We start from the raw sequence: 22,839 nt of genomic DNA, 5'->3' as shown, positions 1-22,839 counted from the left end.
GCCATAATTCGTATTCCCAAGGAAACAGTCTCTGAGACTGAAATTTGCATGCAGAAGGTTTATTGGGAAGTGATCTCAAGAACACCTGGGTGGGCATACAGACAACATGATGGGCAGAGGGAAAAGCTGAACAGTATTGAACAGTAACACAATTACAGTAGCAGCCTCAGCTAATCCTGCTAAGAGTTCTGAAGCTGGGAAATCTCTAATCAAGACAAAGCAATAATTCTCATATCCTCCACTTTAATCAGTAATTAAATGCAAGCTGCTTCCAGGAAGGAAGCATAATCTTGGGTGAAACAGCTTCCCTCTACAAAGGCAATTCCCCCAAAAGATGCAGCTACGAGCCATCAGCACCACAACCCCAGGTAGGTAAAGGAAAATGCCTCCATCTTGAATGGCAATCAAGGTGTCCCACTATAATAATGTAATTTATTTGCATTTAAGACACCATCAGTGCTATACCCTGGAAGGAAAAAGATCTCAGCAAAAGGAGACCTTAGTGTGAAATTGAACAGACTCAAAAAAAAAAAAAAAAAGGTCAGGAGGCTGAGGCAGAAGGATTGCTTAAACCCAGGAATTTGAAGTTCAAGCGATCCTCAAACCGTGAGCTAAGCAGATGACACTGCAGTCTAACCTGAGGAAACAGAGTGAAAGTCTGTCTCACAAAAAATGACATATAGAAAAAAATAAAGGAGGGAAGTACCTGTGGCTCAACAAGTAGGGCATTGGGCCCATATGCCAGGGGTGGCAGGTTCAAACCCAGTCCTGGCCAAAAACTGCAAAAAATAAAAATAAAAAAATAAAGGAGACCTGGCCCTACACCTGAGCTCACATCTGTAATCCTAGCAGTTTGTGGGGCCAAGGCAGGAGAATTGCTTGAGGGCAGGAGTCTAAGACTAGCCTAAGCAACACAGCAAGATCCTCTATCTCAACAAAATATTTAAAAATTATCCAGGTGTGATGGTACATGCCTGTAGTCCCAGCTACTAAGGAGGCTGAGACAGGAGGACCACTTGAGCCCAGGACTTTGAGGTTGCAGTGAGCTATGAAAATGCCACTACCTTCTAGTCCAGGCAACAGAGACATTGTCTGGGGAGAAGGGGAGCCTACTATGTGGCAGGTACACCTTGTGTGAATTACCAAACTTTATCACTGAATCATTGATTCCTAAAGACACTTGGTTTTTCCTTGGTAAGTAGGCTATAGAAGGTATGAGAAGGGCAAAAGGTATGAGGATTTGTTGTATAAAATACCTAAAATGCTACCTTGGTGTTGAAAATGATCTGCATACTCAAAATCCTGGTGCTTCTTGAGCTTTTGACTAAAACTTTTATCCCAAAAAGCACTTTAGGGATCACTTATGTGTTTCCATTATTGACAAATAAGGAAAATAAAGCCCAGAAAAGCTCAATGATTTCCCTAATGTCACACTGGTAGCAGAGGTAGAACCAGAAGTCAGGTCTTTTGATTCCAAATTCAGTGATTTCTCAATTTGCTCTGATGCCTTTAAACTCAAAAGCTTAATAAAACCAAAATAACCCTGACACATGAATCTTATTGTAAAACTCAAGAATATTAAACTTCCCCTAGATCACGTGCATTCTCAAAATTGTGAACATAAGAAACTTGAGTTTTATACGGGCTGAACAAGTACCAACTGGAAGTCTGCTAAATAAAATATTTTATATTTTTATTATTAATAATAATAGCTGATATATGAATTCTAGGAGAGGCACAATGCTAAATACTTTAATTGATTTATATCATTTAATCCTTACAACAATCCTTGACAAAGGACTCCTCTCATTTAGCTAAGGGGGAAAATATAAGGTTAATGAAGATTACTTAGTTGTTAGCTAAGACCAAAAATGTAATAATGGAGAATTGAATCCAAGATGGCAGCCAAGTAACAGCCTTCCTGAAACAGGGCACAGTAAGTCTGGGGAGATAAGACTCCAGGCATCTCTGGCTGGTGGGATCTGCCTATAATCATCCCTTTGAGGATACAGGGTGTCAGCAAGGGACTTCTGGACCCCAAGAGGAGGACAGAAACAGTGGAAAACTGGCAAGTGGTTGCATGTGTCTGATCAACCTAATTCTGCCAGCAGCTGTAAGTACAAGCAGCAGTGAGACTGCAACCTGGAAAGGCCTTACCTGTGAACTGTTTTGGTGTTTTGGACTTGACACTCAGTTGAACTGCCTCTGGGAAGACCTTGAGCAGGAGTGCAGAGCAGAAGTGTGGGCACTGTCTAGGGCCCCAGACTAAGCCGCTGAGCCGGACAGAGCTAACAGTGTTCGGCTGTGGGCCACAGGGAGCCATTGTGAGAGAACTGCCCAGGCAAGCTCCACCCTCAGGGTCGCAGAGCAAGGATCAGGTGGGAGCTAGTAACCTACTGACTGAGCAGCCTACAGACGGGGACTGAGCTGCCTTACAGCCTTAACCCTCAGTGGCAGACTGAGACTGGTTTTGGCACACTGGAGCCTCGGGCTGTTGCGCTGGGTAGAGTGCCGTGGCGTCACAGCTCATAGCAACCTCAAACTCCTGGGCTTGGCGCCGCCCAGACCTCCATAAGAGCTGCGCCACAACCCCCAAGCCACGACCCGCACCCGCGGGGCCCCCACATGCCCTGACCAGAAACTGTGGGAGCCACGCAACACTGTGTCCTCCCTGCCTCCACACCGGCCGGCTCATCTGGCCAGGGACTCTGGTAACTGCGCGCCCTCAGGCACCCTACCTGCCTCTGCACAGAGCGCTTTTCCTGGCCAGAGACTACTGGAGCCTTGGGCTCTCTGTGCCAAAGTTACTGGGCGCCAGGCACTCCCAGAACCGTGCGCACCACCTCCCGCCCTGTTGCTGGATCCAGGTGTATCATACTCCAGAGCTGCTTCCACAACCAGAGCTCCCTGGCTGGGGCAGCCCCAGAGGACCTACACAGGGCCACTCCCTACAAAGATCCAGAAACAATAGAGTGATCCTGCTGGGGTCTAATCTTGGAGAAACACCTCCCCAACTCTGACTACAGCCAGAGACAATGATGAAAAACAATCATGAGGCGAAATCAACAGAAAAACTCTGGCAATATGAATAATCAGAGTAGATAAACTCACCCAAGGATCAATGGGGCAGACACAGCACAAGATCCCATGCACAAACAAATACCTGAGATGTCAGAAATCAAATTCAGAATCTGGATAGCAAATAAGATCAAATTAGCATTCCAAGCATAAACCCAAAAGATATCTCAAGAATTCAATAAATTCAAAGACCAAATGACCAAATATTTTGACTCATTGAGACAAGAAGTTACAGCCCTCAAAGATCTGAGAAACACAGTAGAATCCCTCAGTAACAGAACAGAGCAAGCAGAAGAAAGGATTTCTGACATTGAAGACAAAGCTTTCAAACACTCCCAAACTCTCAAAGAGGAAGAGAAATGGAGGGCAAAAACAGCTCACTCTATGAGAAAGCTCTGGGATAATTTGAATAAAACCAATATTCGTCTTATAAGGATCCACAAAAGCAACAAAGTGGCTTCACAAGGCACAGAGTCTCTTCTCCATGAGATTATGAAGGAGAACTTTCCAGACATGCCAAGAGATTCTGACATTCAGATAGCAGACAGTTTCAGAACTCCAGCACAACTCAACCCAAATAAAACATCCCCCAGACACATCATAATCAATTTCACTAAAGTTAATATGAACGAGAAAATTCTGAAAGCAGCCAGACGAAAGAAAACCATCACCTACTAGGGCAAGAATATTAGAATAACAGCAGTTCTCTCTGCTGAAACCTTTCAACCTAGAAGAGGATGGTCATCGACTTTTAATCTCCTAAAACAAAATAACTTTCAACTCAGGATCCTGTACCCAGCTAAACTGAGTTTCATTTATGATGGAGAAATTAAATACTTCAAAGACATTCACATGTTGAAGAAATTTGCCATAACTAAACCAACTCTCCAAGATATTCTCAGACCTATCCTCCATAAAGACCAGTGTAATCCTCCACCACAAAAGAAAATCCACCCAGAAAATTTTGATCAAATTCCAACTTCCACAGTCGCAAAAGGATTAAAAATGCCCATCAGTCTCTCAAAAGGCTTATCAATATTCTCAATTAATGTGAATGGTTTAAATAGTCCTCTAAAGAGGCACAGGTTGGCTGACTGGATACAAAAACTCAAGCCAGATATCTGCTGCATACAAAAATCACATCTTACATTAAAATACAAATTGAGACTCAAGGTGAAGGGATGGTCATCTATACTCCAGGCAAATGGAAAGTAGAAAAAAGCAAGCATTGCAATCCTATTTGCAGACGCAATAGGCTTTAAACCAACCGTATAAGGAAAGAAAAGGATGGACACTTCATATTTGTTAAAGGCAATACTCAATATGATGATATTTCAATTATTAATATTTATGCACCCAATCAGAACGCACTCAATTTATAAGAGAAACTCTAACAAAAATGAGCAACTTGATTTCTTCCAGTTCCATAGTAGTTGGAGATTTTAACACCCCTTTAGCAGTCCTGGATAGATCCTCCAAAAAGAAGCTAAGCAAAGAAATTTTAGATTTAAACTTAACCATTCAACATTGGGACGTAACAGACATCTACAGAACATTTCATCCCAACAAAACTGAATACACATTCTTCTCATCAGCTCACAGAACATACTCCAAAATCGACCACATATTAGGCCACAAATCTAACCTCAGCAAATTTAAAAAAATAGAAATTATTCCTTGCATCTTCTCAGACCATCATGGAATAAAAGCTGAACTCAATTAACAACAGAAGCCTGCATACCCATACAAAAACATGGAAGCTAAACAACCTTATGCTAAAGGATAGATGGGTTATAGACGAGATTAAGAAGGAAATCACCAAATTTTTGAAACAAAACAACAATCAAGACACATATTACCAGAACCTCTGGGATACTGCAAAGGCAGTCCTAAGAGGGAAATTTATAGCACTGCAAGCCTTCCTCAAGAAAACGGAAAGAGAGAAAGTTAATAATTTAAAGGGACATCTCAAGCTACTGGAAAATGAAGAACACTCCAACCCCAAACTCAGCAGAAGAAAAGAAATAACCAAAATCAGAGCAGAATTAAATGAAATTGAAAACAAAAGAATTATACAACAGATCAATAAATCCAAAATTCGGTTTTTTTTTTAAAGATCAATAAAATAGATAAACCTTTGGCCAACCGAACCAGGAAGAGAAGAGTAAAATCTCTAATTTAATCAATCAGAAATGGTAACGATGAAATAACAACAGACACCTCAGAAATTAAAAAAATCCTTAACGAATACTACAAGAAACTCTACTCTCAGAAATATGAAAATCTGAAAGAAATTGACCAATACCTGGAAGTACACCACCTACCAAGACTTAGCCAGAATGAAGTGGAAATGTTGAACAGGCCTATATCAAGTTCTGAAAGAGCATCAACTATACAAAATCTCCCTAAAAAGAAAAGCCCAGGACCAGATGGCTTTACGTCAGAATTCTACCAAACCTTTAAAGAACTAAGTACCTATATTACTAAACCTCTTCCAAAATATACAAAAAGAAGGAATATTACCCAACACATTTTACGAAGCAAATATCACCTTGATCCCCAAACTAGGGAAAGACCCAACAAGAAAAGAAAATTATAGACCAATATCACTAATGAATATTGATGCTAAAAGACTCAATAAGATCCTAACAGAATCCAACAACACATCAAAAAAATTATACACCACGACCAAGTGGGATTTATCTCAGGGTCTCAAGGCTGGTTCAATATACGTAAATCTATAAATGTAATTCAGCACATAAACAAACTAAAAAATAAGGAGCATATGATTCTTTCAATTGATGCAGAAAAAGCTTTTGATAATATCCAGCATCCCTTCATGATCAGAACACTTAAGCAAATTGGTAGAGAAGGGACATTTCTTAAACTAATAGAGGCCATCTACAGCAAACCCACAGCCAATATCGTATTGAATGGAGTTAAATTGAAATCATTTCTACTTAGATCAGGAACCAGGCAAGGTTGCCCATTGTCTCCATTGCTCTTCAACATTGTAATGGAAGTTCTAGCCATCGCAATTAGGGAAGAAAAGGTGATCAAGGGTATCCACATAGGGTCAGAAGACATCAAACTTTCACTCTTTGCAGATGATCGTATATCTGGAAAACAATAGGAATTCTACTACAAAACTTTTAGAAGTGATCAAGGAATATAGCAATGTCTCAGGCTACAAAAACAACACCCATAAATCTGTAGCCTTTATACATACAAACAATAACCAAGCTGAAAAAACACTCAAGGACTCTATTCCTTTCACAGTAGTGCCAAAGAAGATGAAATATTTTGGAGTATACCTAACAAAGGATGTGAAAGATCTCTACAAAGAGAACTATGAAACTTTAAGAAAAGAAATAGCTGATGATGTTAACAAATGGAAAAACATACCATGCTCATGGCTGGGAAGAATCAACATTGTTAAAATGTCTATACTACCCAAAGCAATATATAATTTTAATGCAGTTCCTATTAAAGCTCCATTGTCATATTTTAAAGATCTTGAAAAAATAATACTTCGTTTTATATGCAATCAGAAAAAACCTTGAAGCCAAAACATTACTCAGCAATAAAAACACAGCAGGAGGAATCACACTACCAGACCTGACACTGTACTATAAATCAATAGTGATCATAACAGCATGGTATTGGCACAAAAACAGAGAAGTAGATGTCTGGAACAGAATAGAGAACCAAGAGATGAATCCAGCTACTTACCCTTATTTGATCTTTAACAAGCCAATTAAAAACATTCAGTGGGGAAAACATTCCCTATTTAACAAACGGTGCTGGGTGAACTGGCTGGCAACCTGTAGAAGATTGAAACTGGACCCACACCTTTCACCATTAACTAAGATAGACTCTCACTGGATAAAAGATTTAAACTTAAGACATGAAACTATAAATATACTTGAAGAAAGTGCAGGGAAAACTCTTGAAGGAAACTGCCTGGGTGAATATTTTATGAGGAAGACTCCCCAGGCAATTGAAGCAATATCAAAAATACACTACTGGGACCTGATCAAACTAAAAATCCTCTGCACAGCCAAGAACATAGTAAGTAAAGCAAGCAGACAGCCCTCAGAATGGGAGAAAATATTTGCAGGTTATACCTTCGATAAAGGTCTAATAACCAGAATCCTCAGAGAACTCAAACGTATTAGCAAGAAAACGTGATTCCCATCTCAGAGTGGGCAAGGGACTTGAAGAGAAACTTCTCTAAAGAAGACAGACGCACGATCTACAAACACATGAAAAAAAGCTCATCATCCTTAATCATCAGAGAAATGCAAATCAAAGCTACTTTGAGATATCACCTAACCCCAGTAAGAGTAGCCCACATAACAAAATCCCAAAACCAGAGATGTTGGCGTGGATGTGGAGGAAGGGGCACACTTCTACACTCCTGGTTGGAATGCATACTAATACATTCCTTCCAGAAGGATGTTTGGAGAATACTTAGAGATCTAAAAATAGACCTGCCATTCGATCCTATAATTCCTTTACTAGGTTTATACCCAAAAGACCAAAAATCACAATATAACAAAGACATCTGTACCAGAATGTTTATTGCAGCCCAATTCATAATTGCTAAGTCACGGAAGAAGCCCAAGTGCCCATCGACCCACGAATGGACTAGCAAATTGTGGTACATGTATACCATGGAATATTATGCAGCCTTAAAGAAAGATGGAGACTTTACCTCTTTCATGTTTACATGGATGGAGCTGGAACATATTCTTCTTAGCAAAGTATCTCAGGAATGGAAGAAAAAGTATCCAATGTACTCAGCCCTACTATGAAGCTAAATTATAGCTTTCACATGAAGGCTATAACCCAACTATAGCACAAAACTATGAGGAAAGGGCCAAGGAAGGGGAAGGGAAGGGGGAGGTTAGAGTGGAGAGACTATAATGGGTGGGGCCACACCTATGGTGCATCTTAGAATGGGTACAGGCAAAACTTACTAAAGGCAGAATATAAATGTTTACATACAATAACTAAGAACATGCCAGGAAGGCTACATTGAACAGTTTGATGAGACTATTTCAGATTGTATATGAAACCAGCACATTGTACCCCTGATTGCACTAATGTACACAGCTATGATTTAACAATAAAAATAAAAAATGTAATAATGGGCAGAGCTGGAATCCACCTGACTTCAAAGCTTGTGCTTTTCTTGTTAAACCATTCACTATGCCACAGCCCTATATGACTTCTCCATTTTCTTTTTCTGAACTTTTCAAATTTCCATGATGTTCATGATTTACTTCCATAATCAAAAAATATTGTTTTATTATTTTTAAAAATGTTTATTTGTAAAGCTAACCCACTGCTTAAAATATGTAGGCCATTGCAAAGATATAATAAGGTTATATCAAAGAAAAATCCAAGTTTTATAGAACAAATTAATGTTTACTTCTCAGAGGCCTGAGTATGATCTACCAACCACTTCATTCGTCCACAATTTATTTTAATACATGCGCAATGTATTTTGGCATAGCACAGCATAAAGGTAGGAGTTTTTAAAACAGTTAACGAAGTACAAATAAAAGACCACTGAGACTCTGGAAACTCTTTTACATTAGTATACTTATGCAAAATCATAGTTTGATATTTAAAACTGAAATAAGAGAAACTAAGTGATTTTTATTAAACCTACTGCAATGGCCCATGCCATACTTAAACAGATGTCTATGCAACTCTGAGTCATGTTATTGTATTAAATATGTCAATCAATCAGAGAGCATACAATGAATGGCCAGGATCCATCCTGAAGTAAGCTGCCCCACCACAGTCCATACTGAGAAAATAGTCCAAGACGGCTAGTTGTATGACTCCATGGCTACTGCCAATTGGCCAGATGTGAACCGCAGGACTCAAAAGCAGCCATTCACAAGCTAGCTGGCAGCCAAGAAATAAATAAACTTGTCCCAATTCAGCAATGAATACCTACAGCTGAGTCCCATGTTCAGGCCTTTGAATTGCAAACTACGAAAAGAAATGATCAATTATCTGCACAAACTGGCACTAAAAATATACATAGTGTAGTCACGAGACCAAGAGTACATGAGCCATTTGAACAAAATACAGTTACAACCCAGCCAAAGTTTCAAAGGACCACAGGCTCTGGACAAGAAAAAGACTCTGAGTGTCCAGAAGCCATACAGTCAAGGAAAAAATTAGAGTACGGTAAGAAAATTACTTGCCAGCAGAAAACAAAAGTACATAAATAGAAAGGACACAGTTGTGAAATGTCACTGAGTCCTTTAACAGCTGAAACCTACAATAAAAAAATCTATAAAGCCCTGTCATTTAAGTCCCAAATAGCACTACCTTAGATCCTGAAAAAACTTCCAGCAAAAAATGATTCAAAAAGCATGACCCCATATTACATTTTTGGTTTTGGATGTCTATGAAAATCCATCTTTTATTGCAGAGTATATCCTTATAACCAGAACTATTCTATTATTTGAGCTAACCTAATAGATACTTTATTCCTAGAACCAAATGAACCTAACCAGAACTATTATCACTGCTTCAGAGCCATAGTAAAGCTTAATTCTAGAAGATGACCTAAAAAAAGATGTGTTTCATGGTACCACAACTCCTAGAAGGGGGAATCTTAAGTATCGTAAGACCCCACCCTACTCCCATCTCAGCTGACTAGACCGACGAAGGACACCTGACCCAGAGAAAGCAACTCTGTTGGCCATCCAGAGACCCATGCATGTCTGGACAAGGAAAGATGAGAAGGGCATTTTAGATTCTTCTCTTGAGATTTGGAGAGAATGAGACACTGGGTCAGTTGGCTAGGCAAAGCTAATGGGCAAGGCTTGGAGAATCACATGTCAGATGAGTAAGCAGCAGCCAGGAGAAGGACGGGCACAGAGAAGCAAAGGCAGGAAGCCAGAGGTCCATGAGAGAACGTGAAACACAGAAAGAGCTCTCTCTGTCCTTAATACCATTCTGCGTTCTATTCTCCAGAGACCAAATTAACTATGCAGTAATTCCTGTTTTTAGATTACTTTGAAACCTTACAATAAATGCTCCTTTCAACTTAAACTAATTGGAGGAGGTTTCCAATCCTTGAAAATAAAAAGTTATTAGAACATGGTCTCAGAATGACAGATTACATTAGTGCATTTACTATTTCAATGCTTTCCATTTTCTCTCCTCCACAGTTCTTAGAGGTATAATCTCTGCTCCCTGTTTCTATTTCCTTACTTCCTAATCATTCATTTTTCCCTGTGACTCTCTTGAAACTGAAATAAGTATGACCTAGTTATCACATTCAGTGGGCACATCATCCTTTTTTTTTTGCAGCTTTTGGCGGGGCTGGGTTTGAACCCCCCACCTCTGGCATATGGGGCCAGCGCCCTACTCCTTTGAGCCACAGGCACCGCCCACTTCGTCCTTATTTAATGCAACTTCTCATTCATACATAGCTTATACTTACCTCCACTTGCCTCCTGAGTGCTATATCTGTATTTCCACTTGCCCACTGAACAACATCTTCACTGGCAAGTCTAGACCTCTAATTCATGTTCATCTTCTTCCCCAAATGTGTTCTTCCTTTTCCTCTACCTTACTCTTCAGTCAATTCCACCAGCCACTCGGCTACCCAAATTACTTATAAGTCAATAGTCCGATGAATTCTCTCTCCTAATTTCCTGAAAATCAACCTATTTTCCATCCCTAAAGCCACTCTGAATTCATGCTTTATCATTCCCTAACCCACTAAAGCCAGAGGTCTAGAAATTCTGATTCAATGGAAAAACTCAAAAATCTTTTTTTTTTTTTTTAAGTAAATAATGGGACCTGATCAAGTTCAAAAGCTTCTGACCAGCTAAGGACACAATCAACAAAGCAAACAATCTTCAGAATGGGAGAAGATATTTGCATGTTATAAATCTGACAAAGGACTAATAACCAGAATCTACAAAGAACTCAAATCAACAGAAAAAGAGCAAACAATCCCATCTACCACTGGACAAGAGACATGAACACAACCTTCTCTGAGGAAGACAGACGAATGGCCAACAAACACATGAAAAGTGGTCATCATCCCTAATCATCAGAGAAATGCAAATCAAAATCACCTTGAGATACTACCTAACCCAAGAGAGAACAGTCCACATCACAAGATTCCAAAGCTGCAGATGCTGGTGTGGATGCAGAAAGGGGAACATTTATGCTCTGTTGGTAGAAATGTAAACTAATATAGACTTTTTGAAAAAAAGTCTGGAGAATTCTCCAGGAATTAAAAGTAGACGTTCCAGCTCGGCACCTGTAGCTCAGTGGCTAAGGGCACCAGCCACATATACTGGAGCTGGCAGGTTCGAATCCAGCCCAGGGCTGTCAAACAACAATGACAACTATAATCAAAAAATAGCCAGGTGTTGTGGTGGGCACCTGTAGTCCCAACTACTTGGGAGGCTGAGGCAAGAGAATCGCTTAAGCCCAAGAGTTGGAGGTTGCTGTAAGCTGTGACACCACAGCACTCTACTGAGGGAGACATAGTTATGACTCTGCCTCAAAAAAAAATGCTCAGAGACACCTTTGATCCCCTCATCTCTTCAGGTCAGATTTGCCAAATGAGTTTTGGCCCCAAATTTAAAAAAAAAAAAAAAAAAAAAAAACAGCAATTGGATTTCTGTACTTTCTGGATTTAGAAAGACAAAAAAAAAAGCAGACCTTCCATTTGACCCCACAATCCCATTACTAGGTATCTACACAAAAGAAAAAAATATTTTACCATAAAAATATTTGCACTTGAATGTTTATAGCAGCTGAAATCACAATCACAAAGATGTGAAAACAATCCAAGTGCTCATCAACCCATGAATGGATTAATAGACTGTGGAATATTTTTACCATGCAATACAATTCAGCCATAAAAAAGATGAAGACATCGTATCATCTGTATTTACTGGAAGGATTTGGAGAATATTCTCCTAAGTTAAGTAGCTCAAACATGAAAAAGCAAGCAGGCCATTCACTCAATACTAAGTTGAAACTAGTAGATCAACAACTACAGGCCCACAGGAGAGAAAAACACAATTAAATTCAAGAAGTGGGGAAAGGGGTAAGGAGATTTGTTAAGTTCCACCTAACGGGTACAATGTACTCGTTTATGGCACACTTCCTGGGTGAAAGGTTCAACTACAGCTTGGACTTTACCTTACAGACACAAACAATGTATACGAATCGTATGTACCCTCATATTAATCTGAAATTTTAAAAAATATTTTTTTTTCTTTTTTTTTTTATTGTTGGGGATTCATTGAGGGTACAATAAGCCAGTTACACTGATTGCAATTGCTAGGTAAAGTCCCTCTTGCAATCATGTCCTGCCCCCATAAAGTGTGACACACACTAAGGCCCCATTTAAGGGCGGCACCTGTGGCTCAAAGGAGTAAGGTGCCAGCCCCATAAACCGGAGGTGGGGGGCTCAAACCCGGCCCCGGCCAAAATCCTTTAAAAAAAAAAAAAAACAATATATATATATATATATATATATATATACACACACACATACATATACAGTTTATATATAAGGTTTATATATATACCTATACCTTATACCTATATATATACCTTATATATATATATATACACATATATATGTATATATATACCTTATGTATATATATAAAAAATTGTTGGATATTAGAATCCTTTGGAAACCTTATATATAAGGTTCTTATATATACGGTTATATAACCATATATATATATATGGTTTCCAACAATTTTTTTTTTTTTTTTTTTGTAGAGACAGAGTCTCACTTTACCACCTTCAGTAGAGTTCCATGATGTCACAGGACTCACAGCAACCTCTAGCTCTTGGGCTTCCGCGATTCTCCTGCCTCAGCCTCCCGAGCAGCTGGGATTACAGGTGCCTGCCACAACGCCCAGCTATTTTTTGCTTGCAGTTCAGCCGGGGCTGGGTTTGAACCTGCCACCCTCGGTATATGGGGCCAGCGCCCTACTCACTGAGCCACAGGCGCCACCCGGTTTCCAACAATTTTAAGAACTACAATAATTTCCTAGCTGATCTTTCCCTTAATGAAGTCATCCTCTCTACACAGCCACCAAGTAGACAACATATATTACTGAAAAACAACCAGGCATCAAGCTCTGTGTTAGACCTAGGACATACAAGAAAGAAAACAAAATCTTCACCCTAAAGGAGCTCACTGTGTAGTAGGGGAGAAGTCAAACAAATTATAAAACAGTGTAATATATTTTCTAGAGATACATAATATAATAGCTATTATAAAGTAAGTGTTTACTAAATGCTGGGTATTGTGGTTAGTGTCTCCTGAACACTATTTCATTTAATCCTTCATTAGCACTGTGAAGTAGACATTATCTTCAATTTACAGATTAAACAATTAGATCTTAGAGAGCTTGGAATTTTGTATAAGACTTTACCTTCATGAGTGGAAAAGCCCAGGACTTGAATGACGGTCTGAAAACCCAATCCCTTAATCAGCATGCGGTGGTTTGGGAAGAAGAAAAAAAGGTAGCAAATAATTCCTCATGTAACTTGAACTGCGCAACATAGCCCGACTAAGAGAACAGGTAAGTTGTGAGAAACGCTATTAGCAAGGGATGATGAAGTCGGGGCATGTGTAGAGGTGTGGGGAGATGAGCGCGAAATTTAGTTCTAGTCTGTATATCTTATATATTGTTCTCTTCTTTATCCTCAGATCTAGCCCTGATTCTTTATATCTTAACCTCTTCTTTATTCTTAACACTAAAAAAAGAAACTACACAAAAAAGTAATAATTCCTTTAGCTGTCACTTTTTAAAATTTGCCCTAATAAATTAGTAATAATTTCATCAAACTTAAATGTGCAACTAGTCTGAGAAGCCTCTCCTGACACCTTAGTTTAGGTCAAGGCTCTCTTGTCGTGTGTTCTGGGGGCTCCCTGTGCTTTCTTTCCCTTTCTTGTGATCATCTGGGTATTATATGCTTGAATGAGATTCTTTGAAAAATTCTTGTCTCCTTCACTGGACACTAAGCGCCACAAAAATTCATGTCTGCTTAGTCATCACTGTCTCCATAGCACAACGCAGGCCCAAAAATGGTCTCCCCTATTCATCCTCTCTTTTCTATTTTTTTGGAGAGAGAGCCATTGTCTCTTACTCTATTACCCAGAATGGAGTACAGTGGTGTCATCATAACTCACTGTAGCCTTGAACTCCTGGGTTCAAAAGATCTTCCTGGCTCAGCCTCCTGAGTAACTGGGACTACAGGCACACCATCAAACCTGGCTAATTTTTTTAAATGTTATATAGATACAAGTTCTATGCTGCCCAGACTAGTCTCAAACTCCTAAGCTCAAGTGATCTTCCCATGCTCAAGTGATCCTCCCACCTTGGCCTCCCAAAGGGTTGAGATTACAGGTGTGAGCCATCATGCCCTCATCACCTTTTTCTGCTCACAATATCATCATTGTAATGAAAATCATAATTAATTATGTCTAAAATAATAAATGTCACTTCCTCTGGTTTCTGCTTATACTCTCCTATAGTTTTAATACATCATCTGCAATATTGGCAAATAAATATTCCTAACACAACATTCCTTTCAACACTTATTCAATAAATATTATTAAAAAATCTTATTTGTTTCCATCTGCTTATAGAATAAAATGATATGCCAGAAAGTAGGAACACACTCAAAAAAAAAATGATAGGGACATGTGAAAAGGACACGGGAATCATCCTAAAAGAGTTCCCACTGTTCAAATCTGGGACAATTTTAGCACCAAAAGAAAGTATAGAGATAAGTTATAAATAATTTAAAAATGAAAATTAATGAGTCTATACCAATAAGAAAGAAAGTGGAGGGTGGGGAGGGAAGGAGGCAAAGACTAATTGGTAAATGTGGAAAAAGTGCAGAAGTGGAAAAATCATTTTGTAGGCATGGTGGTGAAGACTAGGGCAGGTAAGAATCAACGGAGAGGTTTGATGCCTGTAGCACAGTGGTTATGGCGCCAGCCACATACACCGGGGCTGGAGGGTTTGAACCCAGCCCAGGCCTGTTAAACAACAATGACAACTGCAACAAAAAAATAGCTGGGCTTTGGCGGGGTGGGGTGGGAGGGGAGGCACTGTAGTCCCAGACACTTGGGAGGCTGAAGTAAGAGAATCACTTAAGCCCAAGAGTTTGAGGTTGCTGTGAGCTGTGACGCCATGACACTCTACCAAGATTCTGTCTCAAAAAAAAAAAATAATAAATCAATGATGGATGCTAAATCTAGGAGAAATTTGTTAATAAGGAGCATAATATTTGCATGGGTAAAGTATCTCCCCACAAACTACCCCACTGGTTGCAAAGTATGAAAAAACACAATAATGACACAATGGCAAGACTGGGCAACACCTGAATCCTTGACAGGGTAATCAAAATTAACATCCTCTCTGAAGAACAGAAAGACATCAGGGACCCCAGATGTGATAACCTGAGAAAGTCACAGTACCTCCTAGGAGTATTCTGGCCAAGAATGCATAATCTCAACATAATTACAAGTAAGCTTCAGCCAAACCTCATTTACTAGACTGAGGAACATTCTAGAAAAAGAAAAAAAAACAAGAAACTAGCAAGAGAGGAAATGTATTCTTTAAAAATATCATACAATTCAAATAAATGCTGTGGAAATGTTCTAGATTTAAAGAGATTAAACATTAGAAGTAAACCTAGCTACTAAATAGCAGCTAAATAATCTAACCTTAACTAGTTTCTGCATTACCAAGGGAAAAATGCTACAAAGGCCATAATCAGATCAACTTTGAAACAAAATTTTGGAATGTGAATCAATATAAATTTATAAACTTGACATCCATATTATCATTATATAGAGACTAATCCTATTCTCCATTTAAGTGTTCAGAGGTGAAGGGCCATAATTGATCCTCAAATGGTCTAGGAAAAATTGCACACATTCAGAGAGAAAGATAAAGAAGAGAAAAGAAAGTGAGCATATGATAAAGCAAAAAGGGTCACATGTTAATAATGGGTATATCTAAATAAAGATATACAGGTATTCCTTGTATTCTTTTATTCTTGCATTTTTTTTAACTTTGAAATTAGTTCCAAATAAGCTAAAGATTATATATCTCCAATTAGACCTATACTGACTAATATGGTAGCCCCCAGCTACCCAAGACTGCCAAGCAGGCTCAGTGCTCATTACAGCGCCACCCACGTGCACCAAGGCTGGTGGGTTCAAACCCAGCCCAGGCCAGCTAAACAACAATGACAACTGCAACAAAAAAATAGCTCGGCATTGTGGCAGGCACCTGTAGTCCCAGACACTGGGAGGCTGAAGCAAGAGAATAACTTAAGCCCAAGAGTTGAAGGTTGCTGTGAGCTGTGACGCCACAGCACTCTACTAAGGGTGACATAGAGAGACTCTGTCTCAAAAAAAAAAAAAAAGACTGCCAAGTAATTGAAATGTATGATGAGCCAATTGAGATGTGCCATTAATATAATACACACACTACATTTCAAAGTATTCATATGGAAAAAGAATGTGAAATCTCATTAATAATATATTTTTTAAATTAATTTCACCTTTTCCTTTTTAAAAATACAACTGCTATAAATTTTAAATTACATACGTGATTCACATTTGCACTGGACAGTGCTGAGCTCAACAACCAAGCATCTCTATCATGAGGTTTCTCACAGCCTTTGCAGATTTCTCAATTCTTTCCGTTCTAAATAGACCTCTATCTCTAAAGTCACTTGGTTTTAAGCTACTGAAGGGCAGAGATTGTGTCTATTCACTGTTATACCCCCCAGAATCCAGCACATAGCAAATGTCATAAATATCTGATTGTTGAAAGGCGATTTGCTAAGGAAGGAGGGAGGGCAGGAGAAATGAACTCACCCCCCTGTGTCTTCACTTACATCATAACTCCTTCCTTTAATGAAACTTTACTTTCCTCAATCACTCTCATTCTTCAAAACCCCATCTCAGTCCCACTTACACAAGTTCATTCTGACCTTTCCTCCTCTGTACGACCACAGCCTTCATTGTCTGTATCATTTTCTTTGGCCGTGATCATAAATGTTCCCTGAGGCAGATGCTGGCTCTCCTATTTTTCCTGTATCTTCCACAGTGACTACCATATTGCCAAGAGTATTAGTTGAGTAGTGAAAGAAAAGGGCAGCAACTTGGTTGGCAATGTCTAGCAGAAAGAAAGTAAAGGAAGAAAGAAAAAGAAAAAAGAAAAGGGCAGCAAAGTGCTGGGAAAAGGGAAAGACTGGGAGTTGGAAAACTTTGGCTCTAGTCTCTGTAATAGTGTTGCCTTAGATACTATCTGATCTCTTTCAGTTTCTACTTCCTCATTTTAAAAATCACAGACCTGATGACCATAAAATCAATTCTAGAATTACAGAATAATTATATATAATTCTAGGTTATATATAATTCTAGAATGCAACAATTCTAGAACAATTATATCCATTTTTAGCAATATTATTAATATTTTCCATCAAGGAAAAGGAAATATAATACTGTTAAATCCCATTAAGTTCCTTAAGAAAGAAATGCCAACAAAATTTACCAATTGTCTAATTTTAAATGCTGATCATCTTTCTGGCCATCAGCACTTTAAATTGATTAAAGTTATTTTCTTCAAAGAACTATTAAGTAAAATATTCAATACATACATACTAGAACCACCTCATTTTGTTGGTTGTGTGGGGATTTTTTGACAGGCCCTTTCAAACGTGGGAGAAACACCCTCTGTTAAGTAAACGAAAAAGAAGAAGGAGGGGAGCAGGAGAAGGAGAACCGAAACCAAATTTCTATGATGTACCCTGGGACTAGACTGGGGATGTTCAAAGACTGAGTTATCGTTGATTATAATCATGTTGTCTGTCTCTTCATCCAAAAATGCTAATAAAAAGACACTATTCAGGAGAAAATTATAGTAGCTAAAATGAAAAGGTCATCTTAAAACAGAATGTTAAAGGAATAGGATGTAATTTAAAGCATAGAGACCATTTCAAACAAATCTCTAAATCAGAAACTATACAGTAAATTAAAAGGGTTGCCATGTTACATAAAAGATTCAAGTTATGCTTGTCAGCAAATACCACCTATAGAGTTAAGAAAGCATATATTCTAGGTTCTGAGGGAGTAATACAAATCACCAGATTTCTTTAAAACTTTTATCAAAATATGCCTACTAAATGTTGAGCATTACATACTACCAACCCACCTATAAGATAAAAGCTGAACTCCTTCAAAGGGACTCTAGATCCTCCCATAATTTGGTCATTAGCTATGCCTGATACCTTCATCTCCCACCAATCCCTGCATATCATCTCACTTCCTAAATTTAACTGTTCACACTCCCCCTCATATCGCTTGCTTCACCTATGACTCTATGCCTTTACATTTGCTATTCCCTCTGTCTGACATGCCCTTCCCTCTTCTGAGCTGTGTACATGCTCTTCTCCCTAAAACTTTCCCTGATTACCCTAACACCAAGTGCCACCAAGTGACTCCCAGTGCACTCTTCATTATTATACGACACAGCACTACAGTTACTTTTTAAATGTCCAGCTCCCCAACCAGGCTCTGAGTTCTAAAGAGAGGACCCATATCTTATTAAACTGTTTCCTAGCCCCTACTATAAATGCCTGGCATTTACTGAAATTCAACATTAAGTACACTGAATAAAAGAAAGTTAAGTAGTGAACTAGGAGAAATATTTCAAATTTTCCTATTAAAAAGTGAATACACTTAACACAGTGGTTCTCAACCAGAGGCAATTTTGGTAAAATCTGGAGATATTTGGGCACATTTGGTAAAATCTGGAGATATTTTTGGTCATCACAACAAGGGGACTTCCACAAATTGCTACCAGCTTCTAGCAGGGAGATGACAGGAATACTGCTAAACATCCTATAATGCACAGGACAGCCCCTACACCAAAGAATTATCTGGTCACAAACGTCAGTAGAGCCTCGGTTCAGAAACTCAGTTGTCAAGTGAATTATTCAGATGTGACGATTTGATATTACATCTCATCAATAACCACAATACGTTCCAATTTTGTAGTTTTGGCTGAAGCTTTTCTAACAGTTGATATATACGCACCAACACTAAAAGTAATCTTTATATAATCTCCATGCTTAACAACATTAAACCAAGAGAAGTGGAAAGCATCCTACCTTTCTAAAAACTAATGTATAATGATCAGAAGCTATTCTTAAGTCAGTCAACACTTCAATTTTTGTTTTGTTTTGTTTTTTGAGACAGAGTGCCATGGCATCTTAGTTCACAGCAATCTCAAACTCTTGGGTTCAAGAGATCCTCTTGCATCAGCCTCCCAAGCAGCTGGGATTACAGGCATCCACCACAAAGCCCAGCTATTTTTTAGAGACAGGGTCTCCCTCTGGCTCAGGCTGGTCTTGAACTGTGAGCTCAGGCAATCCACCTGCCTTGGCCTCCCAAGTGCTAGGATTACAGGTGTGAGCCACTGCTCACAGAAACACTTTGGTTGGTTGGTTGGTTTTTTATAAACTTTAAAGGAAACCACAGGCAAATTAATTTTCACTTGTGGAACTATGACAGAAACACCATCTGAAACGCAAAGTAATCAGTTCCTCCAGATCTGAAAAGAGAAAAATCTCTTAAGTACTACAAGTAAATCAATCACAGATGCTTTTTACTGTTGAAAAAACCAAGTGATGGGGACAGTAAAGGGCATGCCACTGCTACTGCCAAAATCATCCAAGATTTCAAAATCCTGACAAAACAAAACACTGCAAAATATAATCAAATGTCAATACAGGGTGTCAGATAAAGAAGTTAAGTGACAGATAATCAAGTTTCACAGGACTTCAATATTTCATCACAAAACTATGAGTAGCAAGAACACTCCCTTTCTATTTACTGGATGACTCAACTATCTTTTGCACATTCTTTGGCTGCATACCACAAGTTCACTAATTTCTTTTGTCCTTTGAACTAGTTATCCTACTCCCTTGATAAAGAACTTATGGGTTTGCCACTTACTTTCAAACATTTACATTTTGTTATATACCCCATCCACCTCCAAAGGAAAAAGCTATACAGAACAAAAACTTAAGTACAGTAACTCTTATAGGGAAAGAGATTTTAATGGTATTCCAAGAATGCATTGCTAAATGACACACTCAGTTTTCCAATACTCTATGTTTAAAGGCTTTCCAGATTTCAAGTAGAGATAACACTGGCAGAAAGTGGCTGAGTGTATACCATTTAATAAAGCTTACTGTGAATTTATTTTTGGACAGCTAAAATAAGGTACTAGGCCTTGGAGGGGAAACGCATTTTTAATTTAAAAAAAAAAAGTTTCCAACAGTGAGTAATATCTTCCTTCTCAGCTAGCTGACTTTGCCAGTTAAGTGTCAGCCCCACGAGTGGGCTCCACACTTTAAGTGGGGTCTCACCACATTACCCTCCAGTGTGAGTCCAGGAGGGAAAGGGAAGCCATGTGTGACAGGTGTCAAGTTGGGGGACACAGTGGACGGGGAGGGTATGGAAGGGAGAAGCCAAGGCAGCCGCCTGCAATCTCCCCCAGGGCGTTCTGCAGCCCGGCAGGAGGCTGGCCGGCCGGTCTACCCGCACCAACTCTCCATTTTCATTCCCATTCCGGGATCCCGGGAAGAACGCTCCGGCGCCACACCCTCCAGCTCGCAGCAGGCTGGTGCTGACAGCCCGGCGCCCCAGCGGACGCCGGGCCTCGGCGCGCAAGGCCACCGCGGCTCCGGCCCGTCGCCCCGCCCGTCCCCGCGGCCCGCCCCAGGGCCGGACAACCGCGGCCTAAGAGCCCGCCTGGCTGCGGGGCCTAGAGAAGGAAGGAGCCCGCACTGAGGAGGGGGCGCCCGCGCAGCCACTGCGGCAGCTCAGCGCGGCGGCGGCGGCGCCCGAGCCCAGGGGCTCGGGGCTCAGGCTCACGTGCTGCCGGAAAGACGGTTTCCTTCTCTTACCCTCTGCAAAATCCTCCTTAACATGGTTTAAACGCCACCCGGCGCCGCCGCGGTGACCCTCCGGACCCTACAAGGGGCCGCTCACCACTCGGGGGTGCGTGGACCGGAGGGGTGGGCCAGGAGGTCGGGGCGAGGCAGTGGCGGCGGCTGCTCGGGCGGCCCCGACTTCCCCACAGGCGGAGAGAGGCACAGCGCTCGAGAGAGCGAACGACGAGGTAGCCCGAGAGCGCCAGCCCGCCCGCCGGGCCGCCCCCGTAACTGACAGCTGGGCGGGCCGCGGCCGCCGAGGGGCGGTGCCGCTGTCGCCCCGCCCCCGGTCTGTCCATCTGCGGGAGGCGGGGCTCAGAGAGGGCCGGTTCGGGCCTGCGACCAATCGGAAACGGCGGCAGCGAGGGCAACTGCGTGACGGACAGGCGGCAGGACTGTGGCGCCACCGCCCCTTCCGGCTGGCTGGGGGACGCCGCGGCCGCAGAGCGCACGCCTGCCCGCGCTCCGTCAGAGGGCCGTGTCCGCGTACCGACCGCGTGCTCTCTAGGGGCGGGGAGCCCCGGGGCCTGGCCTGGGAGGGGTCCCAGACACGGGTGGGAGGAGGAGGCGCCTGGTGGTACCTGTGTCTGCCCCTCAGGCTGTCTTGTCAATTTGTCCCTGTTATCCTTCCCGTGACTGCTCCCGGCTCTGGAGTCAGTGTCAAGCTCATTTCTACAGGAAACGCCTGACTCTAAGGCTTAGTCCTGGGTCCAAGAGAGCTAGAGAATCGCAAGCGTGCTTAACCAGTCTGTTGGGCTTCCCTCCCATTTTCCAATCCCGGTGTATTTCTCTGCTCCCTTTTTGCTTCTAATTTCAGCCAAAGAGAAAGTAAAGAATCAAAAAAGAGTAGGGAAAAGCTGGAACTTGAGTTGGCAAGAGAAGTTTGAGCTTGTCCTTTTTGGATCGTAACCATATTTAATGGACTGATAATCATTAACATGTTGCCCATGCGTGGCCTATTCGCATAAGGAATTTTAAGTCCAATTCTGTAAAAGATACATGAAGCAAGTTGTCATTAATGCCTCTGTTTTAGCGATTAAGAAAAAGAATGAGGTCACATATGAACTTCATGCCAAAACAAGACGTGGACTTGGAACTGACCTCTGGGCACAATGTCATTGTTTCACTAGAAAATCACAGCTCCTGATGCCTACCATTCTGCCAGTATTCACAAGCCAAGAGGCTCAACTTTCACACTGGAAGGAAAAGAGAAACCTTTAATTTTGCTTAAGTAGGGAAGGAGAGGGAATAATGGAATTAATCGTGCTGAGAGAGGAAAAAAACAAACCAAGTAATGAATGGAGTCTATGAAGCCGCGAATGGAGTACTTATTGGAAAGTACTTCCAGATCTTTCGAAAAAATAAAGCAAATTAAATACCATTTGCAAATGAGTTAAGGGAAGTGAAAGTGTTTTGTTAAGCATAATGCATTATGTAACATAATATGATATTCCTATCCGAAACTTATTTTGTGTATGTGTCTATGGTCAGCAGAACAGTTACACCTACAACTAATACATTATTAAAGACTATTGATAATACACTTACAAAGCACACACTTCCATCTTTCTAGACATGAAGTGCTTTATGTTCAGATAATATGGAAAACACTGTCAGTAACACAAACTAATAAAAGTGATTTGTTTTCTCTTTTTTTTTTTTCCAGAAATTCATTTTAAACTGCTTATTAGGGTTAACATGCCAAGG

The 22,839-nt window shown here is 40.5% G+C and overlaps 1 protein-coding gene across 2 annotated transcripts in view; it reads right to left on the bottom strand.

The window, feature by feature from the left end:
- EEA1 (early endosome antigen 1) overlaps window positions 1-21,370 on the bottom strand; it is a 178,492-nt gene extending 157,122 nt beyond the window's left edge. Inside the window, exon 1 of one of the 2 annotated variants that reach the window (XM_053584482.1) lies at window positions 21,106-21,370. In XM_053584482.1, coding sequence (XP_053440457.1) covers window positions 21,106-21,129 — 24 coding nt within the window. In that variant the 5' untranslated portion in view covers window positions 21,130-21,370. The remainder of the gene's footprint in view (window positions 1-21,105) is intronic. The other variant, XM_053584480.1, reaches the window with a different exon arrangement.
- Window positions 21,371-22,839: the final 1,469 nt, after the last annotated feature.

The sequence above is a fragment of the Nycticebus coucang genome, chromosome 3 (assembly GCF_027406575.1).
Source record: "Nycticebus coucang isolate mNycCou1 chromosome 3, mNycCou1.pri, whole genome shotgun sequence".
Lineage (NCBI taxonomy): Eukaryota > Metazoa > Chordata > Mammalia > Primates > Lorisidae > Nycticebus > Nycticebus coucang.
Note: the sequence above shows the minus strand (reverse complement) of the source record. Positions and strands in the feature narration are given on the sequence as shown.